We start from the raw sequence: 24,608 nt of genomic DNA, 5'->3' as shown, positions 1-24,608 counted from the left end.
GTTATATTGTGCACCCTACTCAAATGATAATTGCTAATACTAAGCAGCAAATCTTTCTTCTTTCTTAGCGCAAACAGTCTGAGAACAAAGAAGAGAGACATTTGAAGTCAAACCATTCAACACCTGCTGATAAAATACAACAATGCTGACTGCATTGGAGGAAGATTGTGAAAGGAGACCAGACCTCATCAGACACAGAACTGGGTCAAATATATCTATACAAGTGGAAAATAGCTTTGTCCCACTAAGACAGGTGCAGCCACAATTAGGAAGATTTACTACTGCTAAAATTATTGGAAGAGTGACTTTCAGTGTGGTGAAGACAGCAGAACAACATCAGTTGTATTGTTACTAATGCTTGATTGTAATAAAAAAAACAACTACTGCCCCCCTTGGAATTATTTTAATGTATTTTAATAATACATTTGCTTTAATATTGCTGTTTTAAATACAAGATTAATTGATTCTTGTTGCAGTCCTTGGGTCTATACATTTAAGGTAATGTTTACAAATACAGTACAGAGAATAATTGTAATCTGTCAGATCTAAAGTGTGTCTTCTGTCCACTGGGGGTCGCTGTTGTAAACAGCTAGTTTAATTATTTGATTTTTTTTGGTTGGTTGGTTTATTTATACAGCCTACCTCATATAGAAATAAGTGTGTAAATGTGGAATTGTATACGTTCAAAGAGATATTTTAGATAATGTCTTCAAACAAAGTTCTCTTCATCTGTAAAGCTTTTGAAGTATTTTTGACTATTTTGGAATTGTCTCTGTATCAGCTGGACCCCACCCAAGATATGCAGCTCTAAAACATATTACTATAGCTAAAGTTTTTACTAACTTAAAATAGGCAGGCAAGGCAAAACATTATCATTTTCTGGAGTAGTCACTAGTTGAGAAAACATCACAACGTATTTACACCACATCTTAAGTCAAACCACATTTTAAGTGGTATAAACAGCATTATCATTTAATAAAGTCTTCATATTTATTGGAAATCAACAGACGTCTTTTGTACGTCACCGTCATCTGAGCGTGCGCGCTCCCGTGTCTACTCGCGACCGTTAGCTGTGGCCGGAGAATGCTGCGGCTCCTGTAGATCTGACCCACCAAGCCGGCTGACAAAACCACAACACCAAGGCCATACCAGAGCATCTACTACATGTTTGGGCCAGGAACTAAACTATGAATACATCTATATGTCTAATGGTGAGTTGGTTGTGCTTAGATCTACCAGTGTATGTGATTTAGCACTTAAAAGACTTGCCGTGTTGACGACGATGTGGCTGCAGTGTCTCCCGTCCCGATCTCAAAATGGCGGACAAGCTAAGCTAAATGGGCATAGTTGGCATTGGCAGCTCCATCAATCCTGTGGGTCCAGCCTAAAGCAATATAAAACTATCTTTAAGTTGTATCATATTGTTTTCGTTAAGTATGTAAAACAATAAAAGAAAAAGAATTGTGGTTTAGAGAGGTCATTGTAAAACGCAGCTAACGTTAGCTTATTTATGAACATTGATTAGTGTGAGCTAACGTGGTTAGCTACCCGGCTATGCTAATGCTGTCATTCCAAAGCCTTATCTCCGCGGCCTTTTACAATATTGAATTGTAATTGTAGAGCACAACAGTGAATGGTATGGTGCAAGTCTTGACGTTACGCCGTCCGTGTGTGTCTTCTGGGTGCTCCAGGGTTTGCTTCTGTCTCACCGCGTTTGTTTCTCGAAACAATTTCCATTACAATGTCAGATTTGTTTAAGTAAGGCATTTGGACGTTTTCGGTTGTTTGACCAACATGCTATTATAAATGTGTGTGAGTGGCCATATTAAGTTGAAAATCCAGAACAGTGAGATGACAACTTCATCCTTTACGTCATTTAGCTAAAGCTAATGTTAGCTACAAAAGGGCGTTGCTGAGCCATTGCTGCAACTTTGCCCTTGTGCCATCGAATCACGAAAGACGCTACTTCTCCAAGATTTCATATTATGCTCCAATTATTTTAACCACAGTTGTCGTTTTATTATAATATTTACTGTTTTTGTTCTGATTTGCCTTACGAGGGTTGACTCAACAAAGGTTTGTGTGAGAAATCGCGATCAGGGTGGAGACTACATGAATCTCTGATGTGATGGTCATGATAACAGCCCAGGCTTTTGATACGCAAAATCCATGACCACAATGATGTCACTTTGATTAGAAACGACACAAGATACAACCATGTGTTACATTTAAGGTCAATATTTGTCTTGGTTCAGATGATTATAATGGTGAGTGACTGTAAACTTTGCACTGCCAATGCTGACATTTTGTAGTCTGGTCTAAAAAAAATATATATTTATTGTTTGCACTATTTGCCCCTTAAAGCTGTTTCATTCATTGCTTATAAGAAACCTAGTCTGGCTACTATTTAACCACATGTGACTGCACATTAAGTACTTCGAGAAGCATTTGTTGTTTATGCAGAGATGTTTACTATATACAGCAGCAAAATTATTATATATATTTTTTTGTACTGAGCTCTGTCCTGTTGTGCTGAAGGCCAAAATGAGACAAATTGTAGATGGTTGTTATTGTTGAATGAATGACATGCCTAGAAATCCTAGCTGAAAATAACTGAGTGTTTTTCCTTAGTTCTTGCTCTAAATGTGCTTGTTCTCTTGTTTAGTTGACTCCTTTGGCTAAAGTTAATAGTAGTTTCCCTGTCCCTTTTATAGCCCATGCGACCTGTTGATGTTGTCTGATGTTGATTTAGAAGGTGTGCTTCTTTCGCTAAAAGAAATGTGGCACTACAGTCTTAAAGTATTCATAGGCTTATGTAAAATCCAGTGCAAGTGTGTACAGTAGAGGCCCTAGTTTAGATAAAGCATACTTAAAACATTGGGCTGAATGTTAGGAGCTCAGAAGGCATTTGTTTCCCATGACAGTAAAATTTACTAACTCATATCGTTATGGAGGAGACATGGAAACATTGTTCACACAATTTAAGAGTAAGGGTTCTCAAAACATTATTAAACTGACAGCAGGCCTTTTCTCCTTTGTGAAAACATGAGATATTCAGTGCATGTCAACATTTGTCAACAGGCTAAACATGTGACATGTTTTTTTTTTTTACCTGTTTGTGATTAGCTGTTTTCTGTTTTATTAAACAAGAAAAGTTTGGAAGGCCATGGGCCAGACCACTGTTTGGTCTCTTCAATGATTGTTGACTCAGTTGAAAGTGAAGACTTGTCACGACAACCTGTGTATTAGATAAGTGTGCTTCAGAGATAGGACTTTGGTCAGTTCCTTTTGGATTTATGCCTGTATTACAAGCATTAGGTGAACTGTTGATAAGTGCACATTTCGATAAGCTTAGTCTGAATACTGGCTTCTCTTGTGTGTCTTATTTGCATAGACGACTCTGTTTATCTCCACTCTGACTCTATAGCAGGTGTAAGAGATTGTGAGGCTTATGTAATAGTTTGATGCAGTTGTGTTTGGTCAAAAGGTTTTGTTTTGTTTTTATTGTAGAGAAGAGTGGTCTTAGTCAAAAACACTGTCTTCTCCCTGGTGCTTGTGGCTCTCATTAAGTTTGCAGCAGGAGTGCTTTCTGGGACACTTGAGGCCCATGTTTTGTCTTGTGCTGCGGCGGCCTCGCCGCTTTCACTGAAAAGCAATCCTCGTATTTCCCCTCATCACAAAGGCAAATGTCAGGGTGAAAACAGCAAGACATCACTAGCTTTATAGCATGGGTATCATGCTTTTTACACTTTTATTAATCATACAATTTGTTTTGAAACTGCTATAAAAATCAAAAACATTTGACAAAGTTTCCCTTCACTTGACCTAACTTTTGACTTCTCTGTTGGTTTAAGACCCTGCCCCATTAGATAATTAGTATTTTTTGGAAGACATTTGGAAAAATATATTGATCAGAGACATCGGCATCGGCCAATAAAAATCACCAAGAAAAAAACCTAGGGCTGCTCGATTATATAAAAAATAATAATCGTCATTATTTGAGTCATAATTGAAATCACGATTATTCAAACGATAAAATAATCTTTATTTTATTGATTTGTTTAGTGATGAAAAAAAAAAGCTAAATATTTTCTTTGGACAAATAAAGTACAAATTACATTAAATATGCTCATGTTTCTAAACTAATGATTTATGCCTCACCTGCCCCCTGCTGGCCAGCCCTCACACCTGTCCAAAGAAACAGATCTGTGATGATGTCATCACACACTGCTGATGTTTCTCAGACAAGTATTTGCTATTAGCACGCAAGGGTAACAAAAATAATCAAGCGGCATGAAATGATTTGAGTTTGCTTTGAGCTGCGTTCGTGAGATCTGCTAGAGTGAAGAGTTATTGACTCTTCTGCCGGAACCAGCGCCTGGGCAAAGGATCTGAGCGGCTTCTAAACTTCTGTTCTTCTTTCAGCATATGGTGATCAGTGGTGTTTTCACGAGAGCTACTTATAAATATTTTGAACATTTTCATCTCGACAAATACAACAGGGCATCACGCAGCGCTGGTATTTAACTAGATTAGATGTGCTCCTACAAACAGGGGACTTTCTGCACTTCGGATGGACTAGCGAGTGGCCATCATTATAATAGTTTTTTCTTGATTATGCTGTTTTTATAATGAATGATGATATAATGGAAAAAAACATTTCGACCTCTAGTTTTTTGTTCCTGAAAGAAGCTGTTGCAAACTGTTTGAGAGGTATCAAGTTTGACACAGTGGCTGAGCGGTTGGCCTCACAGCCAGAAGGTCTCTGGTTAAATTCCCGGACTGGAAATCAATACGGAGCTTCATAGAGGCCTTCGTGATCGAAAGTAAAGGCGCAATACTAACCACTGATACAGCCACTATAAGGTCAAATGTGCATTTATAAAACTTTTTTCCCCACATTAAATGTTCCATAATGCACCTTCGAACTTTAACTTTCATTCCCTGCATTTCATACACAAGAAAAGGAACTGAGCTATTTTCCCTCTAATGGTTCTCAAGAAGAAAAGGACCAACGTAAAAGAACTAATGTGGGTTGAATTTCCTTTTAGCACAGAGCTAATTGAGATTCATAACATAACCTCAAAATTCCACAAGACGTTGATCTTCCTTAGGGCTCTGGCTGTAGCCACGAGGTAAGTATTAACGCAAAGTAATCCCACAGAAATGTATACTTGATTCTACTGTAGTTGTACGGTTCATTTGGCTTTCCTGTATTGAATATTATTCAGACCAAGGATGCTATATGTAATTGTATTTGAGGCAATTTGAGCACCAAATGATTGAAATGGACTGAATCATAAAGATGCATCTTATGACAGCAGGTGGGGTCGGAAAAAAAACGTAATTTCTTAAAATATATTTATTGAACACGCTTGCGCCATGGATACACTTTAATCAGGAAAGTGATTAATTTAAATTTCCAGTTGAATTTTTTGAGACGGTGCCTCATTGGAAGTACTTGGCGTTGCAGTGGACTGTACCCAGGCAGACATGGCTGTGGTGTGTCTGAAGTTAATCCTGTTAGCGTCCCGTCAGTCTTTACAGTGCTGCCGCTCGGTGCCGTGTGCCTCTGAGGAGCAGAGACTTGGGGACGTCTTTGTCTCGCCTTTAAGCAGCTTAGTGCCATTGTGGCCACAGGTGCCAGCCGCCCTCGGCTCAAGAAGTGACTGTTTACAATCACTGACTGCTTGTCCGTGGCGTGTGGTCTGCAGCGGTCAGTGGCACACAAATCCACAACAACTATAAATAGGATGAGCCTATTGTGAGGCGTCCATGCAGCAGGAACAAGGTAATGGACAGTGATGGGACCTTTGCTGTTCAGCTCGGAGCATTTTCATTATGTAGTATCATGACAAGCAGTTGACGTTTTCATTTAGTCTTTTTTGTAGTGGTAGAAACGAGTACATTGTTAATGTTATTTTGAGGATGCATCACTAAAGGAGATTTTCCCTGTCCATCTTGCCATTTTTTGCTTGTGCCCAAAAACATACTTGTTGAGTTTTTATTGTTGGTTGGACGTACAGTTGCACAAATGCGTGATGACGATAGTATATTGTGATTTTTTTTGCTCAATTTTTTGGTCTAAATCCATAAAAGCTGGCAGCTGTGTCCGATGTTCTGTTCCTGATGCAGACGGTTTCTCTGATGGTGTTTCCCTGCTTGGTTCCTCTGTACTCGGCGTGATGCACATCATTTTTTATTTGTTGTTGTGTGTTGTTGTAGCGGTTGGGTGGTTAAAAGTTTGTAAAACATTTTGTGTTACATTTTTTGTTTTGAAAAACACTTATCAATAAGGTTTTATTGATTTAATCCTTGTTTCAGTCTTATGAGGTGATGGTGGGTCCAAATGCCTACCAGTTGAGATTTGCTTGTCTAAACTAATGCCAAAACAAGGCTAGATTAGTACTAATTTACAGGAAATCATGACTAAATCAGATTTTTGCTGTAAGGATGGTAAAGCTCCAAATGATGTTTTGCTCGGTCAGTGACCACTGCAGTGATTGTAGTTCGGCCCTGATTGTATTTAAAGCTCATCACTTAATTCTCATTGATTTCAGATATAGATTTAATTAAGCTAATGTAAAGGTTGTCCATGTGAATCCTGAAGATTTATGTTTTCATGAGTTATCTGGCCTTATGCAGCTGTTGTTTTATCAGGACATGTTCAGCCTGGTAGACTAAGCCCTGTTTCGTATCATAGGTATCGATATTGCTGAGTAGTTCCTCAAAAAGGATGCACAGATGTGTTCTGCAGCTGTATACTGTTACTAATGCTATCGCATACACTCTGCCTGTGAGGCTCTGCAGGATCTAAAAACTCTAATCACTGAGTATACATGTATTACCTTTTTGCCTTCATTTAGTCTTTACAGTTGAATCAATGGGCAGAATGGAGAAACGATTGTTTATTTTTTTTCACACCCTGTGGTACGGGACGGGTACTCGGTGTCACTGACTTCTCTGAGGTCAGTGTCATCGATATTTCGGATTGAGAAAAAAAGATCAGAACAACACTTTTCTAAATGCAGTCTCATCCTTCCTAATGAACTCTAATAGTCAAATGTCCAAGTTTCATAATTACGTGTTGAACTTGCTCGGAGTGTCTGAGGCAGTGAGTGTGGGAGACTGAAGTAGTGAACATAAACTCCTGCTTCACTGTGACTGATGCTCATAACTGAAACAATAAATCCTCATCTCACATCCTCCATGAAAACAGATCACTGTGATAGTGATGATTAAATCCAATTTTCATCTCTTTCCCACAGTTCCACACTCTTCCCTGCTCACTTCTACTATTCTGCATCAAATATATTTGAAAAGCTCAGCATGTTAAACAGTTTTCAAACAGAGATCTTAGATTATCTAGCAGTGACTCAATGTTGCACTGTGGAAGTTTAAGTCTGACCTTTAGACACTACAAGTGTAAGTAAGTGTAAGAATATGAATAATTTAATGCCTGTTTGTGTCACTCATATCCTCCCCCTTTCTCTTCCAGGTAATGGCTACGTCTGATTGGTGAGCTTGTTTTGATTCCGGTCGAGCCATAAACTCCAGTTGACTGTCAGTGGGACGTCCCATCAGCCCTTGTGCCTGTGTGCTCCGTCCTGAAGCCGCTGAAGGGACCTCTGCGCTCGTTCCAGTCCCAGCTTCAGCTCCTCCTTCGACCTTTCTCCCCCAGAGGGAGCCCACAGCAGCCTGCGCCATGGTGCTGTCCCAGAGACAGAGAGACGAACTGTGAGTGCTGCACACTGTGTAAAGTGTAAACAGGCCGAGGGTCAGCGGCACACGCGGCCGTCTTCATGTGAACAACACCGTGACTCTCCACATGTATTTAGAGTTTACTCAAGAACTGGAGGTTTATAAGCTTTATTGAAAATGCTGAGGATGAGGGCAGCTCATTAAAAACACAATGTCATTGGTGAATGTTGTAAAAACAAAAGCATTATGCCACTACTACTGCTAAGGTCTCGGACTGTGTTCACAGCAAGTCATTTGTTGTGACAAGTTTGGTTATAAATTAGTCATTAGTCAAATGCATAAAAATATGCATTTGCATATTTGTGCAAACTGTCATTGACAGTGTACTCAATAACTTCTCTCGCGCCTGATTAACACAAGCTTAGTGTTTCGCCTCTTGATTTCAGAGAATTGTGCCATCTCGCATTGTGTGATTTTTATTAGTCCCTTTTCATTCTTCGTACTTGGGTAAACTGCAGACTGAACACGTGCCTCTCCGATTGGTTAACGCATGGTTCTAGAGTGTAAGTCTTTGTATGGAATATTGGCATTTTAACAAAGTTAAGATTGTTGTATAAACTCTGTCGTCCAAAGTAGTTTTCAAAAGGTAGTCGTCTGGTCAGAGTTGCTGAGAATTGAAGATTCGCCAAGAGGTCGACTGATAGGGTTTTTTTTCTATGGTGGATGGAAATTTTTTACTATTTTTTTGGCTGATGCCAATATGCACCTGAGGTTTACAAACCTGACGATTTTCATTGTGAAGTTTCTCAGTTTCCCGGAAGTCTAGGTAGTTTGTAGGAAGACGGGAAGTCTCTATCACTGCTTTTACGGCGAAAATGGCCTTTTAATCGGCTAATATTATAATACACCCATAAATCGACCCATTACATCAGCCGGCTAATATATCATTATCTACATTCACCTCTTGTGTAAGAAGCTTCCTCTGAGTTTATGCACTTGTTTATTCAGTTATGGAGACTTGTTCTTTGCCTTAACTTGTAATCGAGTATTCTAATTCTTATAATATTATCTATTCACAAGATTCACAAGAGCTTTTCCTTATGACTTTCTGAGGTAATTCATTGTTACTGTCAATCTATCATATTAAGCACCATAACATTATTTCCACACTAATAATAATAAAATTTTAATAATAAATTTTATTTATATTGCACTTTACATTTCAGCGAAACCTCAAAGTGCTACAACAGAATAATAAAATCTGATAAAAACAAAAAGAACATTCACATAGTAAAAACAACACAGCAAACAAACAAACACTGGAGATGTTCTGATGCAGTATCATGCGAGCAGTGACTGCACAGCCCTTCTTCCTGCTCTATGCTTGAGTTTACCACTAACGCAGGGTTTGGAGCCAGGCTCCGTGTTGATGTTGAAGAGGCTGATACACATGTTGTGAGGATATGGTCATGTAAAGAGACCACTGAACAGATGTGGCCTGGGGGTGCCTCAGTTCACAGCGACCCCGTGAATATTTCATAACCTCCTGACAGGAGCGAGGCGTGAGGGGGAGGGGGCAGTCTAATGTGACGCTGCAGAGGAATCTGCTCTGTGTGCAATTAACTTTACAGTAGATAAAGAGGCTGATTTAATTAACACAATGTGCAAATGTAACAGCTCTGCAGAAGCACCTGACACTCAAGAGCCTCTTCAACACAACTCGTGTATTCTGCACATGGGACGTGGTCAGAATCATGTGCTAAAGCAACTATTAAAATATGTTTTCCTCTAAGTTTGATTCCAACATTAAGATAACGTTTTGCAATACATTGTCGGTCTGCGCTTTTGAGTTTATTGATGAGGCTGGTTTCTTTCCATTGGACAAACCTGTGCCAAACTTTTCATTGGCAGCGTCCAAGTTTGTTTTGGGCTCAGAGCAGGCAATTATAGCCCCTACAGGACAATGGTGATTCTCGCAATGCTGCAGTTAATATGAAATTCTATGCATATTGATTTCTCTTTTTGTTTTGTTTAGCACTGTTAGCTCTCAACACAGTCTGACACTTCTGCTCCCAGGGTTTCAAGCTCAAATGGACTGACAATATTTGATTCATACAAGTATCCACAATGCGTTCATTAAAAGTAATTTGTCATATTTTAGTGGCTACTGGGGCTGCACAATTTAGGTTGGATTGTTTTTAAATAAAGAAAAAATAAAGATTGAGTTAACTTTTGAACACGTTCAGTCACATGCACATTTGAGGGGGAGACTGAAACAACTGTTGCAAAGCAGGTTTTAGACGTACGACCCCATGGAGATGCAAAATGATTGGAAGTACTGTTGTCCCAGTACAGTGATACAATGCAGTTATAAATATTAGTATTGCTCAAATTTCTATCTTGATTTCATTACTAAGAATATTTTAAGATAAGATAAGATAAACCTTTATTGATCTCACAAAGGAGAAATTCACTTACAGTCGGCGTTACTTCACAGTCTTATTGTACAGTCTGACAGCAGTGGGGATGAAGGCTTTGCAGTAGCGCTCCGTCCTGCACTGAGGGTGTCTCAGTCTGCCACTGAGAGAGCTGCTCAGCTCTTCTACAGTCCCGTGCAGTGGGTGGGAGGTGTTGTCCATGATGGAGGTGAGCTTGGCTAACACCCTCCTGTCCCTCACCTCCTCCACAGAGTCCAGGGGGCAGCCCAGGACGGAGCTGGCCCTCCTGACCAGCTTGTTCAGTCTGTTCTTGTCCCGCTCTACGCTGCTCGGGGCCCAGCACACGGCAGCGTAGTGGAGAGCAGAGGCTACCACAGAGTCATAAAAAGTCCTGAGCAGAGGCCTGCTCACTCCGAACGACCTCAGTCTCCTCAGAAGGTGGAGGCGACTTTGGCCCTTCCTGTACAGGGAAGTTGGTGTTCCAGTTGGTGTTGTGGGACCAGTCCAGTTTATTGTTGAGGTGAACAACCAGATACAGATACAGATTTCAATACCACAGTGCTAGAATGGAGTTGTAAAGAACATTGATGAGGTGAGCCACTAAGTTGCTGCTCAGCTAAAATGTTTAGCAAAACAAAGCTAGCTTATCAACAGCTGTTAGCAGTTGAACACTCATGCATGCAAAGCATTGAACATTTATAATATCACATTTATCATTTTTAAGTTCTATTATAGCCCTTTTTGCAGTAGATACACCACTGCACTCTTTTCCATCGTGGCCTTTAATGTTAATTATCAAACTCGGGACTAGAGGGTTAAACATCAGCTCTGCTCAAAGCCCTGCAAAAGTCTAAAATTAGCCACTTCACTTATGAAATATTCAACTTCTGACTCATAAAACCCCCTATTCCACTTATTTATATAACCATGTAGCTAGTGGGCGTTTGAGTTGTTTTAGTGACTGTGGTTGCCCTGTCAGCTGCCTGTGCCCAGTCCCTCCACCGCACTACAGCTTTCCTCTCCCTCTCCTGGTGGAGTTTCATTCTGACATTTGCAGAAGAACCAGAAAACGTCAGTCCCAAAGGTCCCATGTCAGGCAGGGTGTGGCGTGCGCTGCTTTTTAAGGAGGAGTTGATTTGTTCTTAAGGTGGAGCCAGTTGTGTCTAGTGCATTTCAGTGGGTGAATCGAAACAATCTAATTCAATAGATATTTGAACAAAAATGTGTATGTTTGTCTTTTCTCAGAAACCGGGCAATAGCAGACTATCTCCGTTCCAATGGCTACGAAGAGGCCTATTCCACCTTCAAGAAAGAGGCAGAAATAGATATGGTAAATAAATATTATTAATGTAATTTTACAAGTAATATCATTTGTATTCCATTAATGCTTTTTTCTGCTCACAGAACGAAGAGGTAGATAAAAAATATGCTGGTCTTTTGGAAAAGAAATGGACCTCAGTAATCAGATTACAAAAAAAGGTAAGATGATTTTCAGCGTTTCTCAAGCTGCTTCAGGAGGTGCTCAGGGGCGTCAGCAATTTTAGACCATTCATTTCAAGTTATATTATTTTTTCTGCTTGAAGCTGGGCTTACACTGTGATTTTAGAGACGGTTTTGAACATGCCAAATGAATCCATCACACGCAGGAGAGCCCGAACCCACAAATAAGGACTTGCTCACAGTGTACAGAGGAATAACACACACGACTGACCTGCACACACTGTACGAGAGAGATGACCAGAGCGGCACGTGCGTTACTATGGATACAAGTTTGGTCTGTCCTACCACCCAAACATCACGTCTAAACACCCATTGAGTAACTTTGGCACCGCTAACATCAGTGACACGTAGCCTTGCTTAAATTAAAGAGCCTCTAACTTAGCTGACTTTGTATCGGCAGTGATGTACTCCAGAAGACGTTATCCGGTGTGCTGCTCTCTGTGCCTGCAGCCTCATTTTACCGTGTCCACACTGCTTTTAGCTGAGTTCAGTCGCTCTAACACAGCGCCATGACGCACAACAAACATCAAACATGTCATAAAACTCTGCGACACTAGGTTTTTCAGTCATACATTTGGAGACAGAGAGACCGAAAGATTGTCTTCAAGTGTCACGTGATCAAAATGAGTCCCAAAAATCTCATTGTGAGCCCAGCTTAAGTGATGCTTTAAGTAGATTTTTCTGTGCAGTTGTTATTGTCCGGATTTGGTTATGGGTCGAAACATGTTTGAGTTGGCACTAGGTATTTAAAGTTTTAGAAGCACTACACTTAAGAGATCTTTGAAAATGTAGGCTTTTAGCAGCACTAATGCAATTACAAACTGAAGTGATTCATTATGATCTGTCAGTGCTGTGCTGCTATTTGTGCAGATATTGATTTCAACGTGAAAGGGGCCTGATTTATTTGTGTTTGGTGAACTTTGTCTGACAAATCCCTCCTCCTGTGCAGGTCATGGAGCTCGAGTCGAAGCTGAACGAGGCCAAGGAGGAGATGACCCATGGGGGGCCGGTGGGGCAGAAGAGGGACCCAAAAGAGTGGATCCCTCGGCCCCCGGAGAGGTACTCCCTCAGCGGACACCGCGCGCCCGTCACACGAGTCATATTCCACCCCGTCTTTTCCGTCATGGTCACAGCCTCCGAGGACGCCACCATCAAGGTTTGGCCATGGTTTCATAGAAATACTGCTGTTCACTGTGGCTAGGTCTATGCAGTCTTCATAAAGAATTATATTTTGAAAATATGTGTAAAAATGAGTCACTATGATCTTCACGTCCCTCACTGCTCTGGTGTTGGTGCAACCCTGGCCTTCCCTTCAAAGCCTCTGCTGATCTGTGGCTCCTTTATCCTCCATCTCAGTTCACTCAAACGCTAAACCCAAGCTTAGGTTTAGCCGTGAGCTTGGCTAAACCCATGCTGTGGGTTTAGCCAAGCTCACGGCATCCTGGGAAATATGCAACCCTCTGTTTTAATTTGAGCCTTTTCTCTTTTCTTTTCTCTTTTCCTTTGGAGCCTTTTATTGATTAACTGAGTGAACTGTGTCAGCAGGAAGTGGGTTTACACTGAATTAAATGGCCACGTTTGTGTACTGGAGGTTTAGACGTGCACTTAGAGAGACTTACTGCCCACTGATTGGAGCCCTGGCAGTGACGGATTCCTTTGTAATTGTAGATGCCTTGCCTTCTATCGTATTTTAGCTAGAGATGCTACAATATTTGCAAGATCATGGTGTCTCAGTCAGCTCGTGTGACTAAACTGCATTGTAACAGCTGCATGACCATGTCCCGCTTGCCCTTTTTAGTAGAGCCAACTTGATGTAGTTATTGTGATAATCATTTGTTTACTCTTATTCATTAAGGACTTGTTACTGCATTTTAGATAAAGTTTAGCTTTTCTTCAGTAACTGGACAAAGTCGCATATCTATTTTTCACAAAATCATAGAAGCTTGTTTTTTGTCTTCACAGGTTTGGGACTATGAGGCAGGGGATTTTGAGCGCACTTTGAAAGGCCACACAGACTCGGTGCAGGACATCTCCTTCGATCAGACGGGGAAGATCCTGGCCTCGTGTTCAGCCGACATGAGCATCAAACTCTGGGACTTCCAGGGCTTTGAGTGCATTCGGACGATGCACGGTGAGTGTGGGGTGACTTTGTCCATCGGAGTGAATGCTACGTCCAGACCATACCTGTTTTAATGCTTCCCTGCGTCACTTCTTTGTACTCATGCATTGTAAACTGGTCATTTGTAAAAACAACTTACTAAAGGGTATTTTGTGTATTTTTTTTTCTGTTTCAGGGCATGATCACAATGTGTCATCTGTAGCCATCATGCCAAATGGGGACCACATAGTGTCTGCCTCCAGAGACAAGACCATCAAGATGTGGGAGGTGGCCACTGGGTGAGTCAGCCACGGCGTGTACCAGGGCTGCTTCATATTAAGAACGTGAAACTTCATATGATATTTGATCTGTGATATACATACTCTATTTTACACTTTATACTCAGTGGTGCTTCGTTCATAATTAAACTCTGGAAGAGCGTTGTTACATTTTCAGATTAATTTTACATCCAGTATTTCTTGCATTTGCAGCCCTACATTGTGTTACTTGTCAATTTGAGAATAAACCACTGACTCTCCACTTGTGTCGCAGTTACTGTGTGAAGACGTTCACGGGCCACAGGGAGTGGGTGCGGATGGTACGTCCGAACCAGGACGGTTCTCTGATCGCCAGTTGCTCTAACGACCAGACGGTGCGCGTTTGGGTGGTGGCATCGAAGGAGTGTAAAGCTGAGCTGCGGGAGCACGAGCATGTGGTGGAGTGCATTGCCTGGGCCCCAGACACCGCCCATCCCACTATACTGGAGGCCACTGGATCAGAGGTGTGTCTGACTGCCAAGAAAGCTTGTATAATAACAAGAATAATCATGTAAGCACCAACCTTTCATTTATTTCTCTGAGTCTGGGTCAGTCAGCAACTACAATCTGCACGTGACATAATAAGCTTTGTATTATGGGAATATTTAATCTATTACGATATCAAGTTTACAAGTTTCATGCCTTTTGTATCTGGAATTTTGATTACAGCCAATGAAATCTCAAAGTTTTATATCGATCAAATCAGACCACATTGTCACTAGAGGAAGAACAAATTAACCACCAAAATATTTTCTTAAATGTACTTAACAAGAATGTACCTGCGTAGATGTTGTTGCTTCATCTTCTCTTAGAGGAGCTTCTTCTTGTTTTGTTAAGTTATACTTTATTAATCTCTGTAGAGAAATTAGTTCTCTGCATTTGACCCATCCTCAATGTCGCTTGGCGACCTGTAGGAGTAGTGCTCCTACCGCACTGCTGTAGGTGCAGGTTGCCGTCTATCAAAAGTATATTCATACTTGTGGAGTAGTGGATTTAGAAAATTTAGAAAATATATTTCTGATTTTAGTATCAAGCTGCTATATTTGTGAATGGAAACAATTAAGTGGTCCGAAAGCTTTCTGAACACACCAATCTCACTGTTGACTTTGTGTCATTTCTTTTTGCGTTTGTTGTGACCTTAAGTTTTGGAAACGGGGCGTGAATGGGACTGTCCCAATTGTTTTTAAAAGCGGTGGACCCCGGTGCATTAACATGCTTCAGTGCACCTTTAACAATTGTGCACTTTGTGAAAGTGCTCGCAGCGCAGTGAGAGTTGGGGAGGGACAGGCACTTGCTCAATGTTGTCAAGGTGATTCTGCACCTCGGGGCTGATTATTATGGATAATTTACAAGACCATAAACCAAGGCAAACTAAAATGACCCATGACTTGTTAAGTGGCAAAGCACTTTTGTTGAGGGTGTGCTACCTTGATACTTGTTTTACTTCTTGAACGTTTATACTGAACCAAATGCTATTTTGGATATATCAACATTTTGTCTTTGTAATTTCCAGAACAAAAAGAGTGGAAAGCCTGGCCCATTCCTGCTCTCCGGGTCCAGAGACAAAACCATTAAAATGTGGGACGTGAGCATTGGCATCTGCCTCATGACTCTGGTGAGTGAGCAGGCTTGTTTATTGCATTGATCTGCCCAGGATCTGTTTTTTCCTCATGCTTGGTCCATCTGCAGGTGGGCCATGACAACTGGGTGCGTGGCGTAATGGTGCATCCAGGAGGCAGATTCATAGTGAGCTGTGCTGACGATAAAACCCTGCGGATCTGGGACTACAAGAACAAACGCTGCATGAAGACGCTGTATGCTCACGAACACTTTGTTACCTCCCTGGGTAAGACATTCCCTTGCACAAGTGTTGCTGATGGTCCTATGTAGGGCTGGGCAAAAATGTCATTAATTAGATAAAACATTGCTTAATCGTAAAATCGGGTCTGTCACTCCATGTCCACCTCACGTGCGCCGTGTAGCCAATTTCCCAGCTTTTTAGACCACTCCGTTGTGTCTGTTTTCGGAAACAACACCAGTGGAGAACCCAGCGACTTTCTGACAATCTCTGCTGCTTCACAAAGGCCGCGTGTTGTGTTTAAAGAGTGCGTGATGGAGTTTTCTTCCACTAAAACACCTTGGATTTCCCCGGTCTGATCCTCGGTCCCTGTGTGTCCGACACAGCACCACGCTTAGCTCCGCCCCCTTTCCTCTTTGTGAGTGTCTCCATGGAGACGGCTGTCAACTTGGTAGGGGTCGATATTTGGGTATTTTAAAATATCGTCTATCTGCCGAGTTTATGCCGTTTAAAGGCCAATATTTCTTGAACTGAAAGGGCTGGAAAGAGCTCAGTCAGAGCTTTAAAATGAGCCTCCCACAACTAGACCTCAGGGGAGCAGAGAAACATTGCGATGAAAATCGGTCATAAGTTTGTACACCTTGGATCGCATTTTACGTTGCAACACTGACACATTTTACAGTTTTGAAGCATCATACACAAGATTATAGACAAGACGTTTGGAAAAATCGGCCTTAGAAAAACCCATATCGGTCGACCTCTAATAAATGGGCTTGGCTGAGCAGTTTTCTTATGAAAGATCAGTGAACTCTTTTAAATTTATTTCCAATAAACATCAATGTGTAAAAAAAAAATAAAAAAAATAATAATCTTTTTTTGGCCCAAATCGCCCAGCCATAGACTCTTATGTGATGCATTTTAAACTTCTTTGAGCTTTTAAGCGTGTTTAAATGTTAAGTCCTGCTTCGCTTTGTAAAGAGTATCTTTTTGAATCATCTGTGTACATAATAAGCTGTCAATACCAGGCACGTCAGTTTACTTGAAGAAATGCCAATGCTTAAGCAACCAAAAGTAGCCTGAACAATATGGAACCCTCTTTTTATTTTATTTTATGTGATTTAACTCTTGCTAGTGAAAATGCTCACGGCCCGTTTTTCTTTTTTCTGTGCAGATTTCCACAAGACTGCTCCCTACGTGGTGACAGGCAGCGTCGATCAGACAGTCAAAGTTTGGGAGTGCCGCTGAGGTCTCCTCCTAAATCCAAAAGCAGCCCTACCCCGTACCCTCTGCCCCCCCCCCCGCCTTCTACACCCGCTCCTGTCCCGACCTGTGGCACTCCAAACCATGGCGCTTCCCCCCCCCTCCGCCCTCTGCCCCTCTCTTAACATCAGTCCAGCCCTTACTACGATGACTATTGTCCTTTTCTGTAAATTATTCTGGATGTAGGGTACGCTTAATAAATGTCACGCAGTCTCTGACACATGAACACACTCAAAAAGATGAGAAGTATTCCTTTGCATGGTGAATCAAACTTTAAGAATTGTATACTGTTGGATTTGACAAATTTGCATACTGTTCCCATCTGGTCAAAGGGTGTAAAATTTTCGGTTTTAACAAGGAACCCAATGTGTATAGCCTCTCGTTGTGGAGGTAGTTTTTATTTTGTCATGTTTTCATTGTGCTGCGTGGATGAGAGAGAAAGTACTAACAAGGGTAAAATGGTTAAGAGTACAAGGAGTTTTCTTTTTTTTTAATTGTTAGGAAACTTTTAAGCGGGATCTTGATTCGGTGGTGAGAGAGCAAAAAGGTGTGTGTGTTCGCCGGAGTGTTTGATACGACAGGAGAAACTATTGAAGCTTCTCGTCCACTTTGTCCATCAACTCATCTCTCTTTAACGCTTTATACTGTAGTAAAGACTCACAGGACCTTAAAAGTTGCCCCAAGCTGCTGGAGAGCACTGGCCCAAAGCGAAGTAACGAGTGTGAAGAAGACAGAGGAAAAGATAAAGGCTCACATTTTGAAGAGATTTTTGTGTGCGTGCGCGTGTGTGTGTGTGTGTGTACGTCGTCCCCCGAATGATTTATCGCCCAGTGCTCGCGGTCTCTGCCTTGTTCAAAAACCCCCCATCGAGGGCCTCCGCACTCGGGACGGTCATCCTGCTTCTGTGGTCTCACCGCTTTCTCTACTACTATTACACAAAACACTTCTCTCACACACACGCAACCAAACGCACACACGCACAATACAAGTTGTGTATCAATATATCTGGATGTCATTGTTTGCAACATAATAAATAAAATTCTGTAAATATAACTTAATTTGTGGTCTGTTCGTGGTTTTAACTGCGCCAATACTCGAGTCTCCAGGAAGCGGAGACTCAATTTGTTCATAGAAAGTTGAGGATGAACTTATTTTTAAAGCCACATTGCGGAGCGTCCCACTAAAAAGACAGCAAGACACTGACCTCAGAACTGGCACGCTTCTCAAACTAAGGTTTTATTAATCGGTGGTGCCTTTTGTGATAGCGGCAGCAGGTACATGAGCAGTGCAGTTGGTAACTTCCTGAAGACCAATTACTTAAGCCGAGTGGAGTGATTTGACATCCACGGGGCAGGAGGACAGTTCAAGCCCCTTATCAATTATGTACAGTACCCCTGCCTCTCTCTCGTCTTTCACAGCTGCCCGCACTTGCCCACACACTGGCATCACTTCCTGGAGCCTCCACCGCAGTCTCCTGGCAACAGTTTCCACAGTAGCGAGACATCAGCACCACACCCTCCAACATCATGAGAGAGGGAGTGGGGAATCTAATACTACAGTGGGTATTGATTTTGAGCCTATTTTACTTGTTCATTAATACTCCCCCCACAAGAATGCCTATAGAGCACAAAAAAGCGTTGGCCTGCAGATCTTATCCATGGGTCTAAATGGATGAGAACTTAAGATTGTCATAATGTGATTGAGCTCAATTCCACCTCCACCTCATTATTAAGATCTTGAATTCAAACTGATGAGGATGTATAGGGTGAGGAATGAGAATCATTGTGATTGTCATGCTTGGGAGGAGAGTCCAGACTGAGAGGGGGCGGATAAGGGTGCTGAGGTTATATAGACAGAAGGCCTTGAAGAAGACCAAAGAGGAGATGCCAGGAAAGCGAACATGAGCTGTATTAGACGTGTTCACCAAATGGGAAGCTTCCAGTCCATGTGTAAAAAAAAAAAGACTGAAGTGTCTGTATGGGATGCTGCAGGCCCCTGTCTGTATTACTACTAGCGCCAGAAGAAAACTCAAAAGAATTCACTAGGGAGACACACTGCAGTGCTGCAAAGACTAGACTTTGTGGCTTAATGAAAGGATAATGACCTGCCGCAGACTCCAGACCTGTTTCTTTGCTGGGGCAATGGAGGGGAAAAATTGGCCTACTTTTTGATCTCACGACTCATGATAAAATATTACTGTAGCCTATTTAAGCTCTATTTGCATTGTAGGCCTATATACAACCTACGGACCCATGTGTGCTGTATGCACGAACAAAAGACAATGAAAAGTGAAAAAACACAACTTTGTTTGGGACAGTTCTTTTGGGTCCCCGCAAAGTGAAAGGAGCAGTGTGGGAACGCTTTCAAGGTCACCATCACCTATGCGACTATCTAATGCCACATTATTATTATTGTCCCATTGATAAACCCTTTATACCAAGAGTTGTCCTCGCTCTGGGAATTGTGAGCACACGTTTGGGGAGGTTGAGTGGTGTCTGAGACTGTACTGAGGATCCGTGGCTCGTCATATATAGGTTTCTGTGTCATCCTGCTATAGGCGCCGCGCGATGGTTTACGTGAGCAGCGTTTTAATCCACTCAAAGCCGCTGGAGGTTGTCAGGAGGTTGTGAGAGGATTTAATAAAGGCGCGGAGGGGTGCAGTGGCGACCTCTAGTGGTGATGACGAGAGCGGGTGAAAAAAGGAAGCAGCATGCGACAAGAAACATGAATGGACAAAAAAAGTAAATAAAAAGGTTGCGATTTAATTAGGCTGATTGTACAATATTCGGCTAGTGTGGAACTATAAAGGGGTAATGAGGGGTGAGGCATTTTGCTTTCCTGTTTACATATTATTACAACATCCTGACCCCATTTCCTGATAATATAGGGCTACAGTTTTGTTCTTGTTTTGTTATTTAATGCTTCTTCAACACATTTGTGAAGAAAATACAGTATTTCACATTAAATATGCTGAGAGTCACTGCTCTATAGGACAAGAAAGGAAAGACAATTAGAAGTTTCTAATCCATATTTTTGGTGATATGATTTTTTTCAAATGCATCATTGTTGAATATATGCAAGACATAAAGCAAAAGAGCATCTAGGCTCTTTAGGCCAATGCACTTTACATAACTAGAGTATTTTATTACTGTCCCTTATGCAATAAATAACAGCACTGTGGTATTTAGAGGAGGGTCCGTGTATCTCCCTTTTTTTTAAACTAAGAAAGTCCTATTGAGAAGTCAGAACTTTCAGTGTCCGTCTTAGGCCCTATTCTTTTTTTCCTTGTACCAGCTGCCCCTGGGCTCAATCCTTAGAAACATGGTATGTCCTTTCACTGCTGCGCAGATGACTGCCAAAGGTATGTACGGCTTCAGAAAAAAGAAGTCTTCTGCAAATGTGTCTAAATAATGTCAAAGCCTACATGGCCCTAAACTTTTTGTATTTTAATGACTCAAAAACGGAAGTCATTGTGTTGACTTTCCAGTTTCAATCCCGTTGAGTTTGAAAACGTGTATGTCTATTGTCAAAAGGAAATGGTCAACCTGGATTTTAAAATGGATCCATGTTTTAAATCAGTTGTGAGGTCCAGTTTCTTTCATTTGAGGTAGCTCGCTAAAGTTAAGCACCTTTTGGCATGGCAGGACTTCACACAGTAATCCACGCCTCTGTGACTGCTTGGCTGGATTACTGCAATTCTCTTTATTTTGGGGTAAGTCAGTCCTGTGTCTCCTGACCGCAGCTAGTACAAAATGCAGCAGTTCGTCTTTTAACTTACACACGAAAATTTGAGCATATCACCCCCCATTTTATCTTCACTTCACTGGCTGCCTGTGTCTTTAGGATCCATTTTAAACTGCTTCTATTTGTTTTTAAATGTCTAAATGGTGTACCTTTCTGAGCTCTTACATCCTTACACTCCATCTCGGTCTCTGAGCTCCTCCTCAGCGTCCCAAAGACCAACCAAAAGTTATACCGAAATTAGAAAATTATGGAATGACCTGCCTTTACACATGAGACAGGCTTCTTCTGTGCCTGTTTTTAAATCTCTTTTGAAACCGCATCTGTTCACTTTGGCCTTTGACACAGCCTGAGATTATGATATTTTATCAGATTTTATTCATTTGTATTTCATGCGCTTTTTGTGTTGTATTGTTTTTATCTCACTACTTAGTTGTTTTAAAGTGCATTATAAATAAAGTTCATTTGCCATTGCCAAGTCCTTGCCAAGGGAGTTCCTTGAACAAGGAAAGGTAGGATGCAATTTCCCCAATATATATATATAAAAAAATATATATATATTCTCCTCCTGCTCGGGTCCTCTACCAGAGGCCTGGGAGCTTGAGGGTTCTGCGCAGTATCTTTGCTGTTCCTAGAACTGCACTTTTCTGGACCGAGATGTCTGATGTATTTCCTGGGATCTGCTGGAGCCAGTTTGGGGGGTCACTGCCCCGAGTGCCCCAACGACCACGGGCACCACTGATGCCTTCACCCTCCAGGTTTTCTCCAGCTCTTCTCTGAGCCCCTGGTATTTCTCTAGTTTCTCGTGTTCCTTTTTCCTGATGTTGAAGTCGCTTGGTATTGCTATGTCGACCACAATGGCTTTCCTCTGCTCTTTGTTCACCACCACAATGTCCGGTTGGTTCGCCATTACCACTCTGTCCGTCTGTATCTGGAAGTCCCACAGGATCTTGGCTCGGTCATTCTCGACCACCATTGGAGGTGTTTCCCACTTTGACCTTGGGGTTTCCAGCCCATACTCTGCACATCCGTGAGGCTGCACGGTAGCGCAGCGGTTAGCGCCTCCACTTCACAGCTAGAAGGTCCCGGGTTCGATTCCCACCAGGACGGGGCCTTTCAGTGTGGAGTTTGCATGTTCTCCCCGTGTCTGCGTAGATTTCCTCCGGGTACTCCGGTTTCCCCTACCACTAAAAACATGTGCAATAGGTGAATCCTCCAGCCAGGTGATTCTGACCATCAGCCTGGCTCTACATCATGGAGATGGGTCCCCGGGCGCGGCACTGCCGTCGACCACAGCTCCTTACGGGTTGCCCCAGCGGCATCGAAGGATGGGTTAAATGCAGAGGACGAATTTCCCTACGGGGACAATAAAGTATACAAACAAACAAAAACAAACAAACAGATGTTCCTGTACACTATACCAGCCACTTGGTTATGGCGCTCCATGTAGGCTTTCCCTGCCAGCATCTTACACCCTGCAGTGCTGGATTGTCTCATTGGCCTCTTTGCACAGTCTACACCTGGGGTCTTGTCTGGTGTGATAGATCTGGGCCTCTATTGCTCTGGTGCTCAGCCATGATGAGTGCCTCTGTGCTGTCCTTTAGTCCGGCTCTGTCTAGCCATTGGTAGGATTTCTGTATATCAGCCACTTCAGTTATGTTTCGGTGGTACATGTGGTGTAGGGGCTTGTCCTCCCATGACGGGACCTCCAGCACCTCATCTTCTGTTCCCCATTGTCTATATATATATATATATATATACGCATATAAGCATTTTTACAATCAGTAAAAATGCTTCATAATTTGAAGCATGTCGCACAAAGGTCTTTTTCATAAATGTCTGCTCTTATAACATACTGCAGGGCAAAACTAAGTTTATTCCACTGTAAAAACAAACTAACTAACTAGAGATTAAAAAACGTAATAGTCTACTGTGAGCCTATTACTTTTACTTATCATGATAATTAATTAATTTAAACACACCTTTCATCATTTGATGTATACTGATAAAAGTAACCCAACCCTCTGAAATATGTGGGAAGAAAAAAAAGTGAAAAATCTCTTTCAGCCCATCCACTGCCTGCATCGTTTCATATATCATCTTACTCTCATCATGACAGCGTTAATTTTCTGGGCATAGCATTGATTGGCTGTTGTCTGTTGATGCACAAATGATGCAGCACTTCTATGTAGGTCAGTCCCTCCCAGCTGCGCTCTCCTCTGTCTCCTCTGTACATTCAGACGACTTCCACACACTTTTCCTTTTTCCCCTCTTTTTTCCACACTGCAGCTCATGTGCTCACCATGTGCTGCGGCTCCTTGTCTCCTCCCTCCCTCTCGTCTCTCTTCTCCATTCATTTGCCTCACGCTCCTGGTCGTGCTGCAACAGCCTGTTGCCAAAGACACTCCCCAAAATCACACTGTAAATTATTCAATGGAAATGAACAGAGTAACAAGTGTAGATGCCACAGCATTAATTCAAATTTAATTAAAGTTATGTGTAGGCTTATAGATTTTGAATTTTCTGTATCCGAGCAAAATGTGCTATTTGAATTGTGTTTGTTTTTGCCCCTTAAATACATTGGTTGTGGGGTGATTAGTTTTGAGGACACCTCCAGTTAGATTGGATTTCAAATAATTGTCTAAATGTGGATGAATGTTTTTTTTTTTTTTAGGCTTAATGTCTTTTGCCAGTATTTGTATATTATATTCATCTAGCAGTCCCACTGTTAGTCTACTTATAAAACAAACTTTTGGTCAAAGACCTTTGAAAGCTTAATGTGCGCGTCGTCATGTTGCTGTTAAGACACTGAACCCCATGGTCTATGTGTTTATGAACAAGTGACATCTGATCATGAGCTGTTACCATGCCACACACTACAGACCTATTACAATGGACTACTGACGACCACTGGTGACTTTATGTTCAGTGTGATATAGTTTTATGTGTACCTGTAGTTTTTAATAAAGGAATTGCTTATTCAAAATGCACAGCAGGATGTATTCATTATAGGTAGAATAAATGTTTTACTGTTTGATGGCTTCAAGGAAGCACTGAAATATGTTGTGGGCAAGAACAGTGTATGGTAAGAATGAGTTCAAAGTTTTCTTCTGTGATTCAGTTAAAGACAATAAAACACATTTATGTAGGCGTACACTTAATCTTTTTAAAGCAAAAAATTGTCACGTATAGAGTTTGGAGGCTTATTTTCCGTTGTTGACTGAAATAGAAAGTGAAGCCACATTCATGCCCTGGTTAGACGTGAACATCTTAAACATACATTTAACGCAATATTATGACTCCGCGACCATTTACTGCTGGGGAATCACAAAGTGTTAAATACTCCTGCACATTCAGAGAAGGTTTGTTTTAGTGGTTGTATGACGGATTAAAAAAACAATTATTATTATTGTTAATAATAATAATATATATATATTATCAGTGAAGTGTACACTATTAAATGCTTAGGTTATACCAGGATGATGTAGTCTGTCTACCTGGGCAAACAACTGAATAAAGCTGACTTCCCAGCCCAAGTCCCGCCTCTCGCTTTGACTGACAGCTCAGATCTCGAGACAGAGGGGTGGCTAGTCACGCTCTCGCCATGCAAATCAGCCTGGCCCGGGCCGGGCGGGTGCCCATGTGGACCAGCACCATGCCTTGTTGTTCTGGTCGCTGATTGGCTGTGTGCTGCCTCATCGGACTTCACGCGCTGCGGGCTTGTGGTCTTCTACAAAACCAGGATCGGGATCAGA

General features: G+C 41.7%; 1 protein-coding gene across 2 annotated transcripts; it reads left to right on the top strand.

Annotated features, from left to right (window-relative positions):
* The first annotated feature begins 1,047 nt into the window (after positions 1 to 1,047).
* On the top strand, positions 1,048 to 18,165 carry pafah1b1b (platelet-activating factor acetylhydrolase 1b, regulatory subunit 1b). Of its 2 annotated transcripts, XM_079565543.1 has the most exons (11): positions 1,048 to 1,211; positions 7,499 to 7,737; positions 11,385 to 11,469; positions 11,544 to 11,618; positions 12,589 to 12,795; positions 13,602 to 13,770; positions 13,934 to 14,036; positions 14,290 to 14,518; positions 15,568 to 15,669; positions 15,744 to 15,900; positions 17,024 to 18,165. In XM_079565543.1, the coding sequence occupies exons 2-11, from the start codon at positions 7,706 to 7,708 to the stop codon at positions 17,095 to 17,097; spliced, it is 1,233 nt and encodes a 410-aa protein (XP_079421669.1). In that variant the 5' UTR covers positions 1,048 to 1,211; positions 7,499 to 7,705; the 3' UTR covers positions 17,098 to 18,165. The 2 variants fall into 2 exon arrangements, with proteins under 2 accessions (XP_079421669.1, XP_079421670.1); XM_079565544.1 differs by lacking the exons at positions 1,048 to 1,211; positions 7,499 to 7,737; positions 11,385 to 11,469 and having other exon boundaries at positions 11,544 to 11,617; positions 12,587 to 12,795.
* The last annotated feature ends 6,443 nt before the right edge of the window (positions 18,166 to 24,608 follow it).

Source organism: Gobius niger (genome assembly GCF_951799975.1).
Source record: "Gobius niger genome assembly, chromosome: 11".
Taxonomy (NCBI): domain Eukaryota; kingdom Metazoa; phylum Chordata; class Actinopteri; order Gobiiformes; family Gobiidae; genus Gobius; species Gobius niger.
The sequence above is the reverse complement of the archived record's forward strand: the minus strand, read 5'-3'. Positions and strand labels throughout refer to the sequence as shown.